We start from the raw sequence: 19,273 nt of genomic DNA, 5'->3' as shown, positions 1-19,273 counted from the left end.
TTTTTTTTGAGATGGAGTCTCGCTCTGTCGCCCAGGCTGGGGTGCAATGGCCGGATCTCAGCTCACTACAAGCTCCGCCTCCCGGGTTTACGCCATTCTCCTGCCTCAGCCTCCCAAGCAGCTGGGACTACAGGCGCCCGCCACCTCGCCCGGCTAGTTTTTTGTATTTTTTTTTAGTAGAAACGAGGTTTCGCCGTCTTAGCCAGGATGGTCTCGATCTCCTGACCTCGTGATCCACCCGTCTCGGCCTCCCAAAGTGCTGGGATTACAGGCTTGAGCCACCGCGCCCAGCTCAACTGTAGCCTTGTAGGAGTAGAAAATAATAATCAATTTGCCTTGTAGAAAGATAACTAATAATCAGCAGCGTGTAAGGTAGGCTAAAAGGGAAAGAAGTGAAAGGCAAGGAGAACAGGTAATTGTTACGTACATAGTTCAGATGACAGATGATTGAGGCTGAGATATGTAGCTTTCTTGTAATAGCAAAATAAGATCAGTTAGATAACAGTGGTTGTTTGAATTGGTAAATTAATTATGTATTGAGTTCATATGGTCAAGGCATAATAAAGACTACAGTCCACCCTGCATTTTGGCAAATTAAATCAATGCCTTTATAAAACATTAATTTTATTAAATTTATTAATATTGTCGAATGACATCTAAAAGCTTCCTCCACTATGAAGTTTGGAGAATTATTATTTTTAATCTCATTTTTATATTTTTATTAAGCCATTGATTATAGCAGGACATTTAAAGAAATGAGACCACATTGTATCAGTTAAATTCTCTAATGGAACCATGTGTTATACGCACTCTGTTCCTCACAATGAACATTAGTTCAGAATAAAGTCCTGAAAAAATTAGTAATTTGTGTAATCGTAAAGATTTTACAGTCAGAAAATATGTGTAGTATGTTTAGTTAATATAGTTATGTGAACATAACACACAGCTGTGGTCAATGGTGTTCTGTATGGATTTGATTGACTTTTAAATAGCATTTGAAATTACTTCACATATTTTTAGTGTGATAAATAAAAGTTCAGCAGTGACATATAACTTCTTATTGAAATCATAATACCATACATATTAAAGACTTTTCCAGGGCAAAAAATGGCTGGATAGGTCTTTCTCCAGTAATTCTGAGCTTAGACTTGTGTTGCCTTATCTACACAGCAAATTGCTACTGATTGTGGAATACAGTGATCTGTTTTAAAAGCCTTCTGCCTCTCTGTACATTTTGGGTTTACTTTACAGTTTGGTTATATTTAAAACATCAATTTAAAAGTTTAATATTTTTAATTCAAAATCAAAAGCGACAGAATTTTATAGATTATTTCCATCTGACTTTTCTAGTGCTGAACCCTTTTTAATATCTTTAAGAAAGAACACCTTCCAGAATTTGAAGTCTTGCTTTATAGATTCACTTTTCATTCACGCATAAGTCTTCTTTAAAAATTCAAGCTGCAAAAGTAACACAAGAAGAGAAAACTAAACACCATATGTTCTCACTCATAAGTGGGAGTTGAACAATGGGAACACATGGACACAAGGAGGGGGAACATCACACACCAGGGCCTGTCAGGAGATGGGGGGTTGGGGGAGGTATAGCATTAGGAGAAATACCTAATGTAAATGACTAGTTGATGGGTGCAGCAAACCACCATGGCACCTGTATACCTATGTAACAAACCTGCACATTCTACACATGTAACCCAGAACTTCAAGTATAATTAAAAACAAAAAAAAAATCAAGCTGCAGAATCGTCCTTAGTCAACCATTTCATGGAAAGCCTAGAGAAATATTCAGCAGAGCATTAAACCAAATATGAAGCCCTTCTAAGCTCGTGGCCCTGTGTGATGTACAGCACCGGTCACATTCCCATGATGGTTCTTTAACAACCAACCTTGCTCTTTAGAACCGTTGGAGTGAAACACAGCATTCTGTTTTGTTATCCCCCAGACAAGGGCTACTGTAAGTTTGTATTTAAGGGAATTCAGAAGTTCAGCATTGCTTCTGCCTTGGATTGATTGTTTGCTCACTTTAAATCCCATGTCTCCAGCTCAGTCTCTGACTCACAATAGACACTCAATAAATAGTGGATGGGTAAGTGATAGATGATAGTGGTTGCCAGCCTGTCTCCATGATTCTGGTTCAGTTATCTCTCGATAAGACCCAATGGCCATTTCTTTGAGCTATAGATAATATTACACTGACCTTGCAGATCCCTCTTCCAACCAGCTTGGGGGATTTCTTTTAACTCGGGGCCCCTGCTCTTGCTCAACCTCTTTCTCTACTCAGTTTTCCTGAAATCTATTTAATTCAGCAGATTGGAATAATAATTAAGCCCTAATAACAAAGTTAAGACTAGAGTGATAGGCAGAATAGTACATCACCCACCCTCTTCCCCCAGAGATGTCGACGTCTTAATTCCTGGAACCTGAGAATATGTTAGACCACGTAGCAATGGGAAATTAAGGCTACAGATGGAAATAAGGTTGAAAATCAGCAGACCTTAAAAACAGTGAAATTATCCTGGATTATCCAGTTAGGTCCAATATAACCACAAAGGGCCTTAAGTAGAAAAGAGTGGCAGAAGAAGAAAGTCAGGGGAAGAGATAAGACAAAGCAAGCAACGTCAGAATGATGTGTAGTGAGGAGTCCACCTGCTATTGCTGGCTTTGAAGACAGAGGAAGGGAGTGGCCTCTACAAGCTAAAAAATAACACACACACATACACATAGAAACAGCTTCTCCATTAGTGCCTCCAGAGAAGTACACAGTTCTGCGAATTTCTTGACTTTTGATCAGTGAGATCTGTCAGACTTCTGACCTCCAGAACTATAAGATGATAAATTGGCATTGTTCTAAGGCATTATGTTATGGTAATTTGTTGCATCAGCCATAGGAAACGAAAATCACTCATTCCACGCTATGGTGAAGCTACCACCCTTGGTCCCAGTTTAGAAATCACTATCCTCCATGGCTGGTATTATTGTCTACCCCTTCTCTTGATAGCTAAAAGTAGAGTTCTGTCTTCTTTTTTGTGTATTTCTGTTTTCCTTCACTGGGCCACTAAGTTTATGGTTTCAGACTAATGGATGTTGTTTTCTCAGCAAAGAAGGTAATACAGCCTATTCCAGAAGACACTAGTTTCTTGGGATGTTAATGGTGAAGAGATTGTGAGAAAAGAGGCTTCTGCCACCAAATTCATTTGGAAAACCTAGGTTAAACAAGGTTCTTTTTTCTTAGAGCACTTACAAAAATATAATGTATGTATAAGGTTTAAAAAAAAAAAAAAAAACCCAACAGTTTAAGAGAATATTCAGCAAAGGTATCCCTCTCAGCTAAAATTCCTCTCAGCAGCTACCATTTACCTCTGTATCCTCCCATAGCTATTCTAGACACTTGAGCACATACACACATATATACATGCACATTTGGTATAATATATATACACACACATTCTGGTTTTCTGTATATACTCTTCTACATGTTGCTCTTGTTCTTCCTAATTAACAGATTTCCCAATTAACAGAAATTTTAGTGTGTAATATGTATATGAAAGACTAAGAGAACTTAGTAGATGAAAATATTTTCTGAACATTTTGGACCACAGATTTTTGAGAATATCTTACAGAACTACTTTTTGAGACACACTGCACACAACCAAGCTGCCTTCCTCAGAAGAAAAAACATCCTCTGGAGTAGAAATAAGAGTTAGTGATGACCCCCCACACCCATTAGAATGGCCTAATGTAAAGGGTATGGATTTTGGATTTTAACCTAGGCTAAAATCCTGGCTCCATTACTGACTTGACTGCCTGCTCACCTATGCTTACTGGCTGTGTGGTTTCGGGTACATTGCTTAACTTTATTGAGCCTTCTTATTCATATGCTCTCATGTATTCAATTATTTGTTATTTGGTTAATACATGCAATCAGTGGAACTTTTATGTGCTTACTATTGTTCCAAGTCAAATAAAGCAGAATCCCCCTAACTGGAGAGGCTTCTAGGCTAGTGAGAGAAGTTTCATTTGTAGCACAGCAAGTGGCAGTAAGCTCACAGATCACCTGGCTTGTCTTGAAGGAGTAACTTTCTACCAGCGTGACAATTTTCCACTTTTATAGGCATAGATCAACAGTAGCAAATGTCACCTATATGATTTCAAAACTTGGAATTTATGCAGGATATTTCAAGTATTGATTTTGTAAGTATCTTTGTACTTTGGTATTGTTTAATGAATTACCAGAACAATTTTATTTATCTGAATAAAGTACAGCAAGAGTGACAAAATCTTTAGTCATTATGAAAGTATGAAATTTTTCTGTAAGTGACTTGCATCCTTGTAGATTCTGGGTATGTTCATCTTAGTGGTTGACTTTAAAATTTGAATTCTCCAGAACTAGATAATCTTATTTTCAAATCTATAATATATGTGTATTTTATAGGAAAATTTTAGAATTCTCATCCTTTCCCAATATCTATGAAGCATGTCAATTCATTTTAACATTAAGTGTATTCACTCTTTATTATTCTGTTCATTCTATTTCCATTTTCTTCCTGCTCTTGATGAATTTAAACAAATTCTTATTCATTAGAAAAGTCTTATTCATTAGAAAAAGATATCTTTAGGAATCTAACTGAAAATAACAAATGCAATTTCTTTTATTTGCCATTTTGTCTGCCAGAAAGTTTCAGCTTCTCTTTTATTTTCCAGGCCAAGGAAATGACGTGTAGGCCTAGTGAATTCCAGGCAATGTTCAGCCCTGGTTTTACTGAATCTGGATGACTTCAGTCTGTTAATTTATTTAGGAGATGGTTTTGGTTTTTATAAGGTCAACTAGAAATTTGTAGGCTACTTTTCCCACTTATTCTAAGATCAATTTTTTTTTAATACTAACATTTAAAATTTGAAAATACAGTGGTAACTTTGGTGATGTCAAATCTTTAGGCACATTATTTAAAACTTTTCCATTTAAGAGGTGTTTCCATAATTGAGTTTATTTCATAATGGTAATTCTGTTAAGGTCAATCTGATAGCTGCTTAGTTATTTAATAGCAGCAAGTACCTGATATTTTGATTTGGCTGGTTTTTAAGGTCATTTCGATTAAAGTTTCATTTGATATGTTCTAAAAACAAACCATAAAATATTTGGCTTTTTTTTTAATCAAGTGATGTGTGCCCCAGCCAGTGCTTAGGATGGATTCTCAATTTGTATACTGCCCTTACCTTACCTCTCATCTTCATCCCTCTCCCCATATCTGAGCTTTTCCCTAATCCTCACTGGTGATGAGGAGGATGGATGCCAGGGAAGTTTGTGATAAAACAAAGATGTATATACTTTTGTTATTTTAACATGAGTAAAACAGCTGCCTCAGAATGTCCTGCCATGGTGGATAGGCAGGAATGGACCATTTGCTGGATTTTTGCCATGACTGCTGCAGTCCGAGAATTTGAGACTTCATTCTCCCCAAAAGAAAACATTGCCTGTTCTTCTTGTCTGTAATAAATCATGAACATAGCAGTATTCTTCCAGGCTATTCTTCTCAACTCCAGATAATTTAGAGTGGGTGAGACTCATTAGCCTGAAGTTTATTTACAGGTTTGTCAGTCAGAGTTGTATAGAGAGCCAGTGTTTGGGTGGCAAGTGGAAACAGCACAAGCTGTGGGCACACAAAGTCACCTTGGCCCTTGGCATCTGTGACAACGCTCCTCCCTGGTTTTACTCATTTTTAGAGCCATTCCTTTTTTGACTCATTTCTTTCTCTATCTGTCTGTCCCTACAATTTGAATATTCTCCACTATTTCTTACTAAACCTTTTCTCTCTGATGGTCTCTTCTCTGGGTGATCATTTCAACTCACCCAGTTGCCTTATAGCAATGTCTGCTGTCTTGGTGCATCTAGTCCAGACATCTGTCCTGAGTCCTATACCTGTGTATTTGTTAACCTACTCAACATATATCTGCATTTGAATATCCTTTGGGCACTTCAAACTCACCTGTTATGTCTGAAACTGAAGTCTTTATGCCTAATCCTAAACCTTCTCCTCTTCTGTGTCACCATCTTCACAATAGCCAAAGCTACAAAATCTAGAATTCTGAGAATATTGTTACGGAAGAGAAATAATAAGATCCAGAACCATTCTCTCATGAAATAGCAGATCGGATCCCAAAGCATTATGTATGTGCATACAAAGATGCACTGACACACATCACACACACACACATACACACACACACACACTCCGTTGTTCAAAGAGCAATATTGCATAGTTTTGCATGGTTTTGAAATTTAAATAAATATAATCATTTATTTAAATGTGTGTATTTTTTTTTAAGAGATGGGGTCCCACTCTATCACCCAGGCTGGCGTGCAATGGTATGATCATAGTTCACTGCATCTTCAAACTCTTGGGCTCAAGGGTTCCTCCTGCTTCAGCCTCTTGAGTAGCTAGCACTACAGATGTATACCACCACACACAGCTAATTTATTTTTTACCTTTTTTTTTTTTCTAGAGATGGAGTCTCACTGTCTTGCCCAGTAGTATGGTCTCATACTTCTCATACTACTAGGCTCAAATGATCCTCCCGCCTCAACCTCCCAAAGTGTTAGGATACAAGTGTGAGCCTTGCTCTTTTGCTCAACATTATGCTTAAGATTCATATATGTGTATAACTGTATAATATCGTCCATTATATGAAAATTTAATAATTAATTCCCCTATTTTCCTGTGGAGAGACATTTGGGTAGTTCTTGTTTTTCACTGTTGTAAACAATGCATCCATGATTGGGTACATATCTCCTGATACACCCAATGTTTCTCAAGGGAACGTACCTATGAGTGGAATTCCTAAGTTATAGGTACATATACCTTCATATACCTTTACAGTTATTGCCAAATTATTTTATAAAATGGTTTCAAACATTTGCTCTCCCACCAGCAATAATTTATCTAGTTATTCCACGTCCTCCAAAATCTTTGATATCATTGTACATTTTAATTTTTGCTTATCTGGTGTAAAATATTTCACATTGGCTTTAATTTGCATTTTCTTGGTCACTAATGAAGTTGAGCTTATTATCATATGCTTATTTACCTCCATTATTCCCCTTTTTGGAAGTTCCTATAGTCTTTGGCATATGTTTTGGTTTTTAAAAAATCGTTAATAGGAGTTCCTTGGATATTCTTTGTTACTAGCATATGTTGTAGTATCTCCTCACAGTTTGTGTCTCGTCATTTCATTCTCTTTGAGGTATCTATTGATAAACAGAAGTACTTACTTCAAATGCAATTCAGTGTATCAATCTTTATCTTAATGGTTTTCGATTTCTGCCTTGAACAAACTTTCTTATTTCAAAGTAATAAAGACATTCCCCTGTATTTTCTTCTAAAAGCTTTAAAGCTTTGCCTTTCTCACTTAAGTGTTTAATTCACCTGGAATCATACTAGTTTGACTTTTGACACAAAAAATTTGAATTGTATGTGTGTTGTATAGGTAGAGATATAGTTAGGCCTCAAAAAATTAGTTATTTTACCTAAAATAACAATTTATTTTTTAAATTTAGATCATTGTTTGTGTCAAAGTCAAACAAGCATGATTCTTCAAGTGTTATGGTGCCATCAATCACTATTTATTTTCCTGGATCTCTCTGTTTGCTCAGGTTGACACTATGACGTATTTCAGAAATACTACTCTCAGAATATATAAGTCACTCTAAACAATACTAATGCTTCTCGTTTCAGTAGGAAGGGATTGCTGTTCCAGCCATAGTGCTACCATTTTAAACTTGGCTGAGAAAATGTCTTTACAAAATGAGACAAATATCATTTTAAGGATGTTATTAACTTAACTCCTATAAAGTTAAAAGAGAAGTCCATCATTTATTCTAACATTTTTAGAGAAACTTTCCCTGGATGAGACTTTGTTTTTAATACATCTAGCTTTTGATGTACAGTGTTCATTGTTAGTTAGATGATGTAGTGCAATTTTGATTCAAGTTGCAGTTTGTGTATGTGTGTGTCTGCGTGTGTGTGTTTTAACACAGTATGAAATTCAACTAATAGAACATAGGAATCTCTACAACTATGTTATTGAGAATATATACCACCTTTTAGTGAGAGTGTCATCTGGAGAAGTTTCATTATATTCTCTTTATTTGAAAAAAGACTTAGGCTTTAGCCTGTAACTTTAGTTTCTTATTCTGTCATTAATCTTTCCTCTTTAATTCACATTAATCATTTATTCCACAAATATTTCTTGAGAGCATGTATTTAGCAAAGTAGTCTATACTGAACTCTTCAAGCATAACAAATTCAGATTCAGGAACTGAAAGAGCTCTAAGATTATTTATAATGACCTCAACTTTCCACAAGTGAAGAAACTGGGGTCCAGCAGTGACCTGACCAAAATTTCTATTGAGATTCAGAATATCTAGATTCAGAATATCCCCTATTGAACCACTTTGCCCACAGAAAACTATCTGAACATATACCTGAATGTTAAGTATTAATACGATATTTATAGAGATGCCTAAAGCGATAAGTCACTCTTTGTGAACAAATTATGTTATTTAGTTGTTACTTTCAAGCTATTTATAACATTTTTAAGATAAAAAGACACATTTGAAAAAATTAGATAAAGTAAATGTTTAACTGAAAGCTTTCTGAGGGCAGGAGTAACACATTTGTTCTATTTTCCTAACACAGTGAGCTGTTCATAGTGTATAATCAACAAGTACAGTATTGATTAAATAAACAAAACTATATATTGAAATATAAGATACAGATATTAGGTACTGTAAATGACCAGAGGAAATAATAATTATGAATATGAAATGAAATAGGAATATGAAAATAAAGTAAGTCTTTATGGAAGGTTTAGAATTTAAACAGAGCAATAACTAATAGCTATAATTTCATTAGGAACACCCAAGTTTCTAGTTATTTGTTTCTCTCACTTTATATTAAAACTTTAGATACAAGTTCTCTGAGTTGTTTTTTTCAAATTATACCTCTAAGCATGATTCCTTAGAACAAGCATGTTCATGAAAAAATATATAAATATGCTAAGATATATGTATAAGGATACTAATTGTTGTCTTGTTTATAAGGGCATTTAAATATTGAACCAACCCAAACCTCTATCAGTGAACTAATGGTTAGTACATCAAAATTAAAATTAATGATGAATGTAGATCTAAATTTTCAGCATAAAATACACCTCTAATATATTACAGAGTAAAATATCAAGCTGCAAAACTATAAATGTATAGAATGATCACATTTTTGTAAAAAAAACAAAAGGCTGTGAAAATACAAGTAATGTAAATTAAGATAGTAGACATTTGTATTCGTCTTTTCTCACACTGCTATAAAGACAAGTCTGACACTGGGTAATTTATAAAGAAAAGAGGTTTAATCGGCTCACAGTTCTGTAGGCTTCACAGGCGTCTGCTGCTGGGGAGGCCTCAGGAAACATACAATCATGATGGAAGGCAAAAGGGAAGCAGGCACATCTTCACATGACTGGCAGGAGAGAGAGAGCAAAAGGGGAAGTGCTGCACACTTTTAAACAATGAGATCTCATGAGAACTCACACACTATCACAAGAACAGCAAGGGGGATTCTGCCCCCATGATCCAGTCGCTTCCCACCAGGCCCCTCCTCCAACACTGGGGATTACAATTCAACATGAGATTTGGGTGCAGACACAAAGCCAGACCACATCATGCCATCCCTGGCCCCTCCCACATCCCCTTCTCACATTTCAAAACACGATCATGCTTTGCCAACAGTCCGCCAAAATCTTAACTCATTGCAGTGTTAACTCAAATGTTCAAGTCTAAGGTCTCATGTGAGACAAGGCAAGGCTGTTCAACCTATGAGCCTGTAAAATCAAAACCAAGCTAGTTTCTTCCAAGATACAATGGGGTACAAGCATTGGGTAAGTGCTTCTATTCTAAGTGGGAGAAATTGGCCAAAACAAAGAGGCTACAGGCCCCATGCAAGTCCAAAAACCAGCATGGTAGTCATTAAATCTAAAACCTCCCACATAATCTCCTTTGACTCTGTATCTCACATCCAGGGCACAGTGATGCAAGGGGTAGACTCCCAAGTCCTTGGGAAACTCTGTCCCTGTGGTTCTCCAGGGTAGAGCCCCCATGGCTGCTTTCATAGGCTGGTGTTGAGTGCCTGCAGCTTTTCCAGATGCATGGCACAAGCTGATAATGGATCTACCATTCTGTGGTCTGGAGGACAGTAGCTGTCTTCTCATAGTTCCATTAGGCAGTGTCTCTTTGGGGACTCCAACTACACATTTTCCATCCACACTGCCCTAGTAGAGCTTCTCCATAAGGACTGTACCCCTGCAGCAGACTTCTGCCTGGACATCCAGGCATTTCCATATATCCTCTGAAACGTAGGTGGGGGCTCCCAAGCCTCAGCTCTTGCCCTCTGCACATCTGCAGGCTTACCACCACATGGAAGACACCAAGGCTTGAGACTTGCACCCTCTAAAGCAATGGCCTGAGCTGCATTTTGGCCCCTTTTAGCCACAGCTGGAGCAGGAGCAGCCACAATGCAGGGTGCCATGTCCCAAGGCTTCACAGAGTAGCAGGGCCCTTGGGCTGACCCACAAAACAATTCTACCCTCCTAGGCCTTCTAGCCTATGATGGGAGGGCCTGCCATGGAGATCTCTGAAATGCCTTGGAGGCCTTGTCTTGGTTATTAACATTTGGCTCCTGTTTACTTGTGCAAATTTCTGCAGCCTTGAATTCCTCCCCAGAAAATGGGTTTTTCTTTTCTACCACGTGGCTAGGCTGCAAAATTTTCAAACTTTTATTCTGCTTTCCTTTTAAATATAAGTTCCAATTTCAGGTCTTTTATTTGCTTATGCAGATGAGAGTAGGCTTTTAGAAGTAGCCAGGCCACACCTTGAATGCTTTGCTGCTTAGAAATTTCTTCCACCAGCTACCCTAAATCATCTTCTCAAGTTCAAAGTACAACAAATTCCTAGGGAGGGCACAATGAAATGCTCTCTGCTAAAGCATAGCAAGAGTGACCTTTACTCCAGTTCTCGATAACTTCCTTATCTCCATCTGAGACCACCTCAGCCTGGACTTCATTGTCCATATCACCATCAGCATTTTGGTCACAACAATTTAACAAGTCTCTGGGAAGTTCCAAACTTTCCCTCATCTTCCTTTCTTTTTCTGACCCCTCCAAACTGTTCCAACCTCTGCTTATTACCCAGTTCCAAAGTTGCTTCTATATTTTCACATACCGTTATAGCAATGCCCCACTTCTCTGGTTACACACATACTATCACAAGAATAGCAAGGGAGAAGTCCACCCCCACGATCCAATCACCTTCCAACAGGCCCCTCCTCCAACATTGAGTTCAAAAAGAGATTCAGGTGGGGACACAACCAAACCATATCAACATTTTTGTGTTCTTTTTTATGCTTTTCAGAATTTACAAGAAGTCTAACAATAAACATTTATTACCTGTAAAAATAATAAAACTTTTTTAAGAGTTGTGGAGAGAGTTCTAAATTTACTCTATTGACTCACCATGGATATAAAAACTCAATGATCTCCATTCAGGACAACTTTTACTGTGTACCTGTTATGACTAGGCACTGTGCAGGAGTCAAAATCTATTTCTTAAGCCCCTCATGACCTCAGAAGGAAATGTAAATTGTAAGTGGAGCACCAGGAATCTATTTATCCTTCAGTCTAGTCACTTCAGGATGGACCTTTGGTCATATGCTGATTTTTTAAAAAACAAAATTGATAGATCTCTGTGTTCTGGTGCACAGTATCTAAACAATGGACACAATTACGGAGATCTTTCCATGTCTGACTTTTTAAATATGATTTCAGCTTTTATTTTAGATACAAGGGGTACATGTGCAGGTTTATTATAGGGGTATGTTACATGATGCTGAGGTTTAGGATAGGGATCTCGTCACTCAGGTATTGAGCATAGTCCCCAATAGGTAGTTTTTCAGCCCATGACCCCTCCCTAATCCCCAGTGTCTATTGTGTCCGTCTTTATGCTCATGTATATCCAAATGTTTAGCTCTCACTTATAAGTGAAAACACAGGTATTTGGTTTTCTGTTCCTGCATTAATTTGCTCTGGATTATGGTCTCCAGCTGCATCCATGTTGCTACAAAGGACATTGCTTCATTCTTTTTGGTGGCTGTGTAGTATTCCATAGTGTATATGTACTATATTTTCTTTACCCAGTCCACCAATGATGGCCACCTAAGTTGATTCCATGTATTTGCTGTTGTGAGTAGTGCTGCAATGAACATGCCAGTGCATGTGTCTTTTTGGTAGAAAACTTTGGGTGCTTTGGGAGGAATATGCCCAGTAACAGGATTGCTGGATTGGATGGTAGTTATGTTTTAAGTTCTTTGACAAATCTCCAAAGTACTTTCCACTGTGGCTGAAGTAATTTACATTCCCACCAACAGTGTATAAGTGTCCCCTTTTCTCTGCAGCCTCTCCCACATATATTATTATTTGACTTTTTAATAACAAGCATTCTGATTGATGTTAGATGGTATCTCATTGTGGTTTTGATTTGCATTTCTCTGATGACTAGTGATATGCAGCATTTTTTTTTATATGTTTGTTGGCTGCTTGTGTGTCTTCTTTTGAAAAGTGTCTGTTCATGTCCTTTGCCCATTTATTAATGGGACCATTTGCTTTTTGCTTGTTGATTTAAGTTCCATATAGATTCTGGATATTAGACCTTTGACAGATGCATATTTTGAGAATATTTTCTCCTATTCTGTAGGCTATTTACTTTGTTGATAGTTTCTTTTGCTGTGTAGAAACTCTTCAGTTTAATTAGGTCCCACTTGTCAATTTTTGTTTCTGTTGCAATTGTTTTTGGGGACTTAGCCAAAAATTCTTTGCCAATGCCAATGTTGAGAAGGATATTTCCTAGGTTTTCTTCTAAGTTTTTTATAGTTTGAAATCTTACATTTAAATTTTTAATCCATCTCGAGTTAATGTTTGTATATGTTGAAAGGCAGGGCGATATGGTTTGGACTTGTGTCCCCACCCAAATCTCATGTCTAATTGTAATCCTCAATCTTGAAGAAGGAGCCTGGTGGGAGGTGATTGGATCCTGGAGACAGATTTCCCCCTTGCCATTCTCATGATAGCGAGTGAGTTCTCATGAGATCTGGTTGTTTAAAAGTGTGTGGCATCTTCCCCCCAACTTCCTCCTTCTCCAGCCATGTAAGACAGGCCTGCTTCCCTTTTACCTTCTACCATGAGGCTTCTCAGCCATGTTTCCGGTACAGCCTGTGGAACTGTGAGCCAATTAAACCTCTTTTCTTTATAAATTACCCAGTCTCAGGTAGTTCTTTATAGCAATACAAGAATGGACTAATACATAGGGACACACTTTCAATCTTCTGCAAATGGCTAGCCACTTTTCCGTGCACCACTTATTGTATCTGCCTTGCTTATTTTTTCATTTCTTACTTTTAATTGAGATAGTTCAGTTATCTCTTTTGCCTAGGAGGAGTACAAGCAACTCTAAGACATTTTGGCCAGAGAAAAATGTTTAATGTGTTTTGAGTTGACAATGAAAACGTATACATGTAATAATTATACTTTTATCCCGTACTGTATCATTTTCTCCTCCTTTGGAATATATTTTTAGATATTTAATTGCATGTTACAATAATTATGCCTGTATTTATTGTTAATTTTAACATTGCAAATCCCAGAGGGTAGTACTTGTCATCTTGAATGCATTAATGCCTAGCACCTTGGCACTCCTGTGATGATAATATTGTCTGAAATTGGCTTGCTCAGAATAAGACAGAACATGTCCCAGGTATAGTGGCAGCCAACCATAGTTAATTGTCTCTAATCATGATACCAAGGAGAACTCGTTTCTAATAACCTGTGCAACCAGGTAAGGGTACAAGCTTTTAAAAATATCATCTAAACATACTTGATATTTGAGGGTTTTCAATGGTTATTCTTCTCTGCTGTTAACAGAAACTCGTATGTAGTTTATGCAGTATTAGCAGATAATAATAATAGTTTCCAAATATTTCGTGGGAATTTACAAGCATTTTCATTTACATCAACTCATTTCATCTTTAGACCACCTCTAGAGAAATACTAATATCTCAGTTTTACAGTAGAGAGAATAGAAGCCCAGTGAGTTTAAATGACTTAGCTAAAGTTACATAGCTAACATGAGATAGACCTGGGTTCAAACTTGTTTTTTCTGACTTCAAGTTCCATGCTTTCTCAGCTATACCAAGGTGCTGTGACTCCACCACGGCCTTCGAAGTTGGAAATAGAGGGGTATTACCAAGTATTACTGGGTTAGCTCAACCTAATCATAATCACCCCGGAAACCACCTCTAGTTCATAATATTAAGCATACTTTATTTAGGTTCCACAGAGAACCACTGACAAGGTTTCTACAAGGATATTAACAGACACTCCAAGGCTTTACTTCTGATTGAGCTCTGTTATTCTCCAGCGCAGTCTTTCTAAGACCAATTAATAGTGATCATGACAGTCAGCCTGTTATCTTAGGATTCAAAGAAAATATCTACATAAGTGTAGCACTCAATCCATTGAAATAGTGACTACAATACTGAACCTGAGTAAAATTTAGTTCACTAAATGAAGATATGCAGATTCGATAAATGAATATGGGCCAACATTTCATCAGCAACTGCTATAAATGTGAAAAATCATTATTTTTCATATGTACACATAGTCCTCAGACCTACTAAAGGTAATTCATGTGACCAAAACTTTCTGCTGCTAAGAGATTAAAATGCAGGTTAATTGGTAGAATTTAAGAAAGCCAGAGTAAAATGTAAATTGTGATGAAATCATTAAAGGAGTAACTTGAAAAACCTTCTATATCCTGGCATAAAAGTGATTATAGCATAGAGGATAGAATATTTTATTTCTTGACCTTGATTATGAGTATTGTTATAGGTTTTTGAATTTTCCTGGGGTCAGAATAGAGACAGATTAATTCTAAAGCAGTTAGAGAAATTAGTCTCTTCATCTCTTTCCTTACAGTTAACATCATAGAGAAGTAAATCTCTAAACCAATTTTGAAACAGGATTTGACTGTCATTTCACTTATGTGTCTCTTCATTTTCTTTTACTCTATAACAGAAGTTTTTAAAAATAAAACTATTTTGATTTTCTTTTCAACTCTAGGCCTGATTCTTCACTACCCAAGACATCGAAAAAGGAGCACATCTCCGCTGAAAACATGTCTTTAGAAACTCTGAGAAACAGCAGCCCGGAAGACCTCTTTGATGAGATTTAACAGTCTCAAAAAACACTTTGATGTTCACTAGACTATGTTTTCTGTTCATTTCTTTAAAATGAAAAGGCAGAATTTCAAGTTAGCAGCTATTACTGTACCTTACAATTTAATTACATACACACTGAATTGATACCATTGTGCAAAATGAATTTCACATGTATACGAAGATAGTATTTGATGATGACACTGGCACATTATTCTAAACTATTCATTCAGCATGCCTATAATTACCTAAAATTTCAGACTTTTTGTTGCAAAGGACACATTTATCATATTCATTCACACATATTATATGTGATAACTGTCTAACATCCTGTCTAGGAAGATTTTGAAAATAGGACAAAGAAAACATCCTTTTAAAATGTCTTCAGCCTTTTTTGAATAGACATATTAAAACATATTCTGAACACTGATGTTTGAGCATTTTAATTTGTGTGATGATGTATAAAATATAATTTTAGTTTGTACATAATCTGAAAATCTGATAATAAAATTTTTGATACATTGAAGGTTTTGTGTTCTTAATAAAATGTGTTAAGTTAACTTTTATTATAGTAAGTAATGGGTTTTAGAAACTGCTCATTAATGTAAATGTAACCCTATTTGTGGCAAAAAAAGAAAAGCATATTTTTCAGGGATTATTGATAAAAGATTTATCTTACACATACATGGGCCCTTCTTGAAGACAAGGACCTAGTCATAGCTATTTATCTGCAATAACATCCAGCACTATTGTCTTTGTAATCACTGTTTCTGCTTCTTAACCTTTCATTCTGTCTTCACTTCTTACCTGTTTAATATCCATTCCTTCCGTGTTACTCAAAGTTAACAATATCAGAGTTAACCATGACCACCATGTTGCTAAATCCAGTGACTGGCCCATTCTTAGTCCTCATGTTATTAAGTCTGTCAGCACATTTGATATAGTTGATCGCTTCTCCTCAGTAAACATTTTCTTCACTTGACTTTTGCAATAGCATATGCTCTTTGTATTACTCTTTCTTTCCAATCACTAATTTTTTAGACCTTTTGGCTGATTCCTTCTCCTTTGCCCAACAGTTAAATGTTTGAACGCCCTGGGTTTAATTTTCAGCCCTCTTCTCTTCATTACCTACATTGTCACCCTAGGTTATTCTAGGTCGTTTGTGGTTTTGAATGCCATCTATATGCCGATATCTCCAAAATTAGCATAGTTTTCTTTGTAGTCAAATTTTATATATACATGCATATATATGGATATACATGTGTGTATGTATAATTTATCTTTAACTTGTCACAAAGGAGTTTCTTAAGATTTCTTAAAAATTGTTTATATTAAATCTTGATACATCTTGGCATCTTTTTTTAAATACAGACGAGTACAGTTATCTACTTTTACCTTTCTTTAGATGTTTTAGCACATCCAAAACAGAAATTTGATTATCCTGACCATCATTTCTTCTGCAGTCTTACATTTGGGTTCACTACCACATACCCAGTTCCTTGAAGCTAAAAACCCAGGAATCCTCCTTGGTGTCTCTGCTTTCTTCTCCTTGCACATCCTGTTATTTTTACTTCCAAAATACAAATTGACTCTCCCTCTCTATCTCTCTACTACAGCTACACTGCTTCCTCACTGCTCTCCCTGCTTAATTTTCTATTCTCCTACAATGAAACCAAACTGAATTTTTAAATCTTAGATAAGATTATTTTCCTACCTGGATTAAAACCTACCAATAATAAACCATTGCCCTTTGAAAAAAGTCTGGACCTGTACCATGGCCTACAAAGTTTGATATGATGGCACCCCGCTTACCTCCCCAACCTGATTTCCCACCCCTCTGTCTTTACTCCCCTTGCCCCTTGAGTAGGCCAGAGCTCAGAACCATTGTATTGCTAATCTCTCTGCCTAGAATGCTCATCTTCACATGGTTGGTTTCTTTATCTTTCAGATTTAGAAACAAATGTCATCTCCTCAGATTTCCCTGAAATACCCTTTTTAGGGTTGTCCACCTTCCCAGTCACTCTCTGTCCCATTAAAATGTTTTTTTCATTATGCATATCACTCTCTGGAATTACTTTTTCATGTCTCCTCTCCCAATGGAACATAAGCCCCATCACAGCAGAAACATGGCCATCTGCTTTACCTCTGTATCCCCAGTATTAAGAACAAGGTTTATAGAAGCTTAATTAGTGTTTGTTGAATGAATGCATGCATGTTTATCACATAGCAGCCACTCAAAAGTTTCTTTACTTACTAAACCATTTTGAAAGGATTGAAAGATTGAAATTTAGCCAGATGACTTGATGCAAAGAAATAATTATTCAGAAAGCTCAAGTACTCTTTGTGATTAATGGTAAATAATAGGTATATATATGCATGCACATAGGTGTTTTGTTTTGTTTTGTTTTTGAGACAGAGTCTCACTCCATCACCCAGGCTAGAGTGCAGTGGGGTGATCACAGCTCACTGCAACACCTCTTCCTTCTGGGTTCAAGAGATTCTTGTGCCTCAGACACCCAGGTAGTTTTTACAGGCACATGCCACCACACCAAGCTAATTTTTTGTATTTTTAGTAGAAATGGGGTTTCACCATGTTGGTCAGGCTGGTTGCAAACTCCTAACCTCAAGTGATCCACCCACCTCGGCCTCCTAAAGTGCTGTGATTATAGGCATGAGCCACCACGCCCTGCCAGGTTTGACAGTAGAGGAAGAATAAGAAAAATATTACACACATACACTATTAATTAGGAATAGGATTTGACTAAGTCAATGGGATAGCAAAATATTTTAAATAGAAATTTTCCTGTACTTTAATTTCTTTGATGGCTTACATGTAAAAGGAAAAAAACTTTTAAATATATGAAATTTAAATATATAATTATAAACTATAAAATTCTACTCAGTCACATTGCAATGTCACTATACTACTGAACTTAGCACTATCCTAGATTTACCCTGTATCTTTCCAAAGTGATTCTGTAGGTGAAATACCAAAATCTCAAAATAATATTATCTTACCTGAATAGACCACAAATGACTAACCAAAATTAGTATGCAACTAACTGTATATGTGAGTCTATCTATCTATCTATCTATCTATCTATCTATCTATCTATCTATGTATCTATCTACATGTAATGAAAGAGAAGAAATTTTCTCAGCTTTTGGCTGTTAACTCTCTGGTGATACGAGAGATGTAGGGAAGGTATTTCCTAAGTAATAATAACAAGTCTATAAAGTCATAATATTTAGAAAATGTTTGTTTATATTTTTCTAAGGTGTGTCAGATTGATTCAGTTGGTTAGAACAGAGCATAATAAGCCTACAATCTTGGGTTCCTCCTTTATATCTCATATGGAGAAATTGAAGACGTGGTTTTATATTTCTTGCCTTATATAGACAGAGATCTATAGATTTGGTATAAACATGTCCAGATCCTATCATTCCATACCACATTTTCTCCTCACATTTTTTTCATTGTCTATACTCTAAACAGATTGTTGCAGAATGCTGAAATGGAAGGCACAGAAATTGAGTTACAATGCAGCATGGCCTTTTTGACCTTATCATCCTCACCTCTAAGGTAAGGAAATTACATTTCTGAATGATTTTCAGCTTAAAATGTATAATTTTGGCCCTGGCATCAGATGGTATGGCCCCAGCCTCAATACGGAAGTTAATGAAAGAAAAAAAAAATCCCCTGTCAAGAGATGTCTTTATTATGTGGTTTTAAAAGGTCAAGAAACTACTTTAGAAAAGTTTTTCTGAATGGTCTATAACTCAGATTTGTAAAATACAAGACCCTGTGTTTTTGAGCCAAGCAGCTCTTTATTGGACAAGTTTGATTCAACAAATGTTTTTTAAGGATCAGTTATGCACAAAATACAGAACTGGGCCATGTGAAAAATTAAAGGATAAATCCATCCTTTCAATGAATACTTGTTAAG

The 19,273-nt window shown here is 36.4% G+C and overlaps 1 protein-coding gene across 1 annotated transcript in view; it reads left to right on the top strand.

Annotated features, from left to right (window-relative positions):
• The window catches only part of XRCC4 (X-ray repair cross complementing 4), a gene marked incomplete at its 5' end in the record, with an annotated part of 182,953 nt that extends 167,101 nt beyond the window's left edge, over nucleotides 1-15,852 (top strand). Inside the window, one exon of the mRNA XM_017850289.1 lies at nucleotides 15,232-15,852. Coding sequence (XP_017705778.1) covers nucleotides 15,232-15,343 — 112 coding nt within the window. The remainder of the gene's footprint in view (nucleotides 1-15,231) is intronic.
• Nucleotides 15,853-19,273: the final 3,421 nt, after the last annotated feature.

This window comes from Rhinopithecus bieti, unplaced genomic scaffold (assembly GCF_001698545.2).
Source record: "Rhinopithecus bieti isolate Rb0 unplaced genomic scaffold, ASM169854v2 scaffold_32012, whole genome shotgun sequence".
NCBI classification, from domain to species: Eukaryota; Metazoa; Chordata; class Mammalia; order Primates; family Cercopithecidae; genus Rhinopithecus; species Rhinopithecus bieti.
The sequence above is the reverse complement of the archived record's forward strand: the minus strand, read 5'-3'. Positions and strand labels throughout refer to the sequence as shown.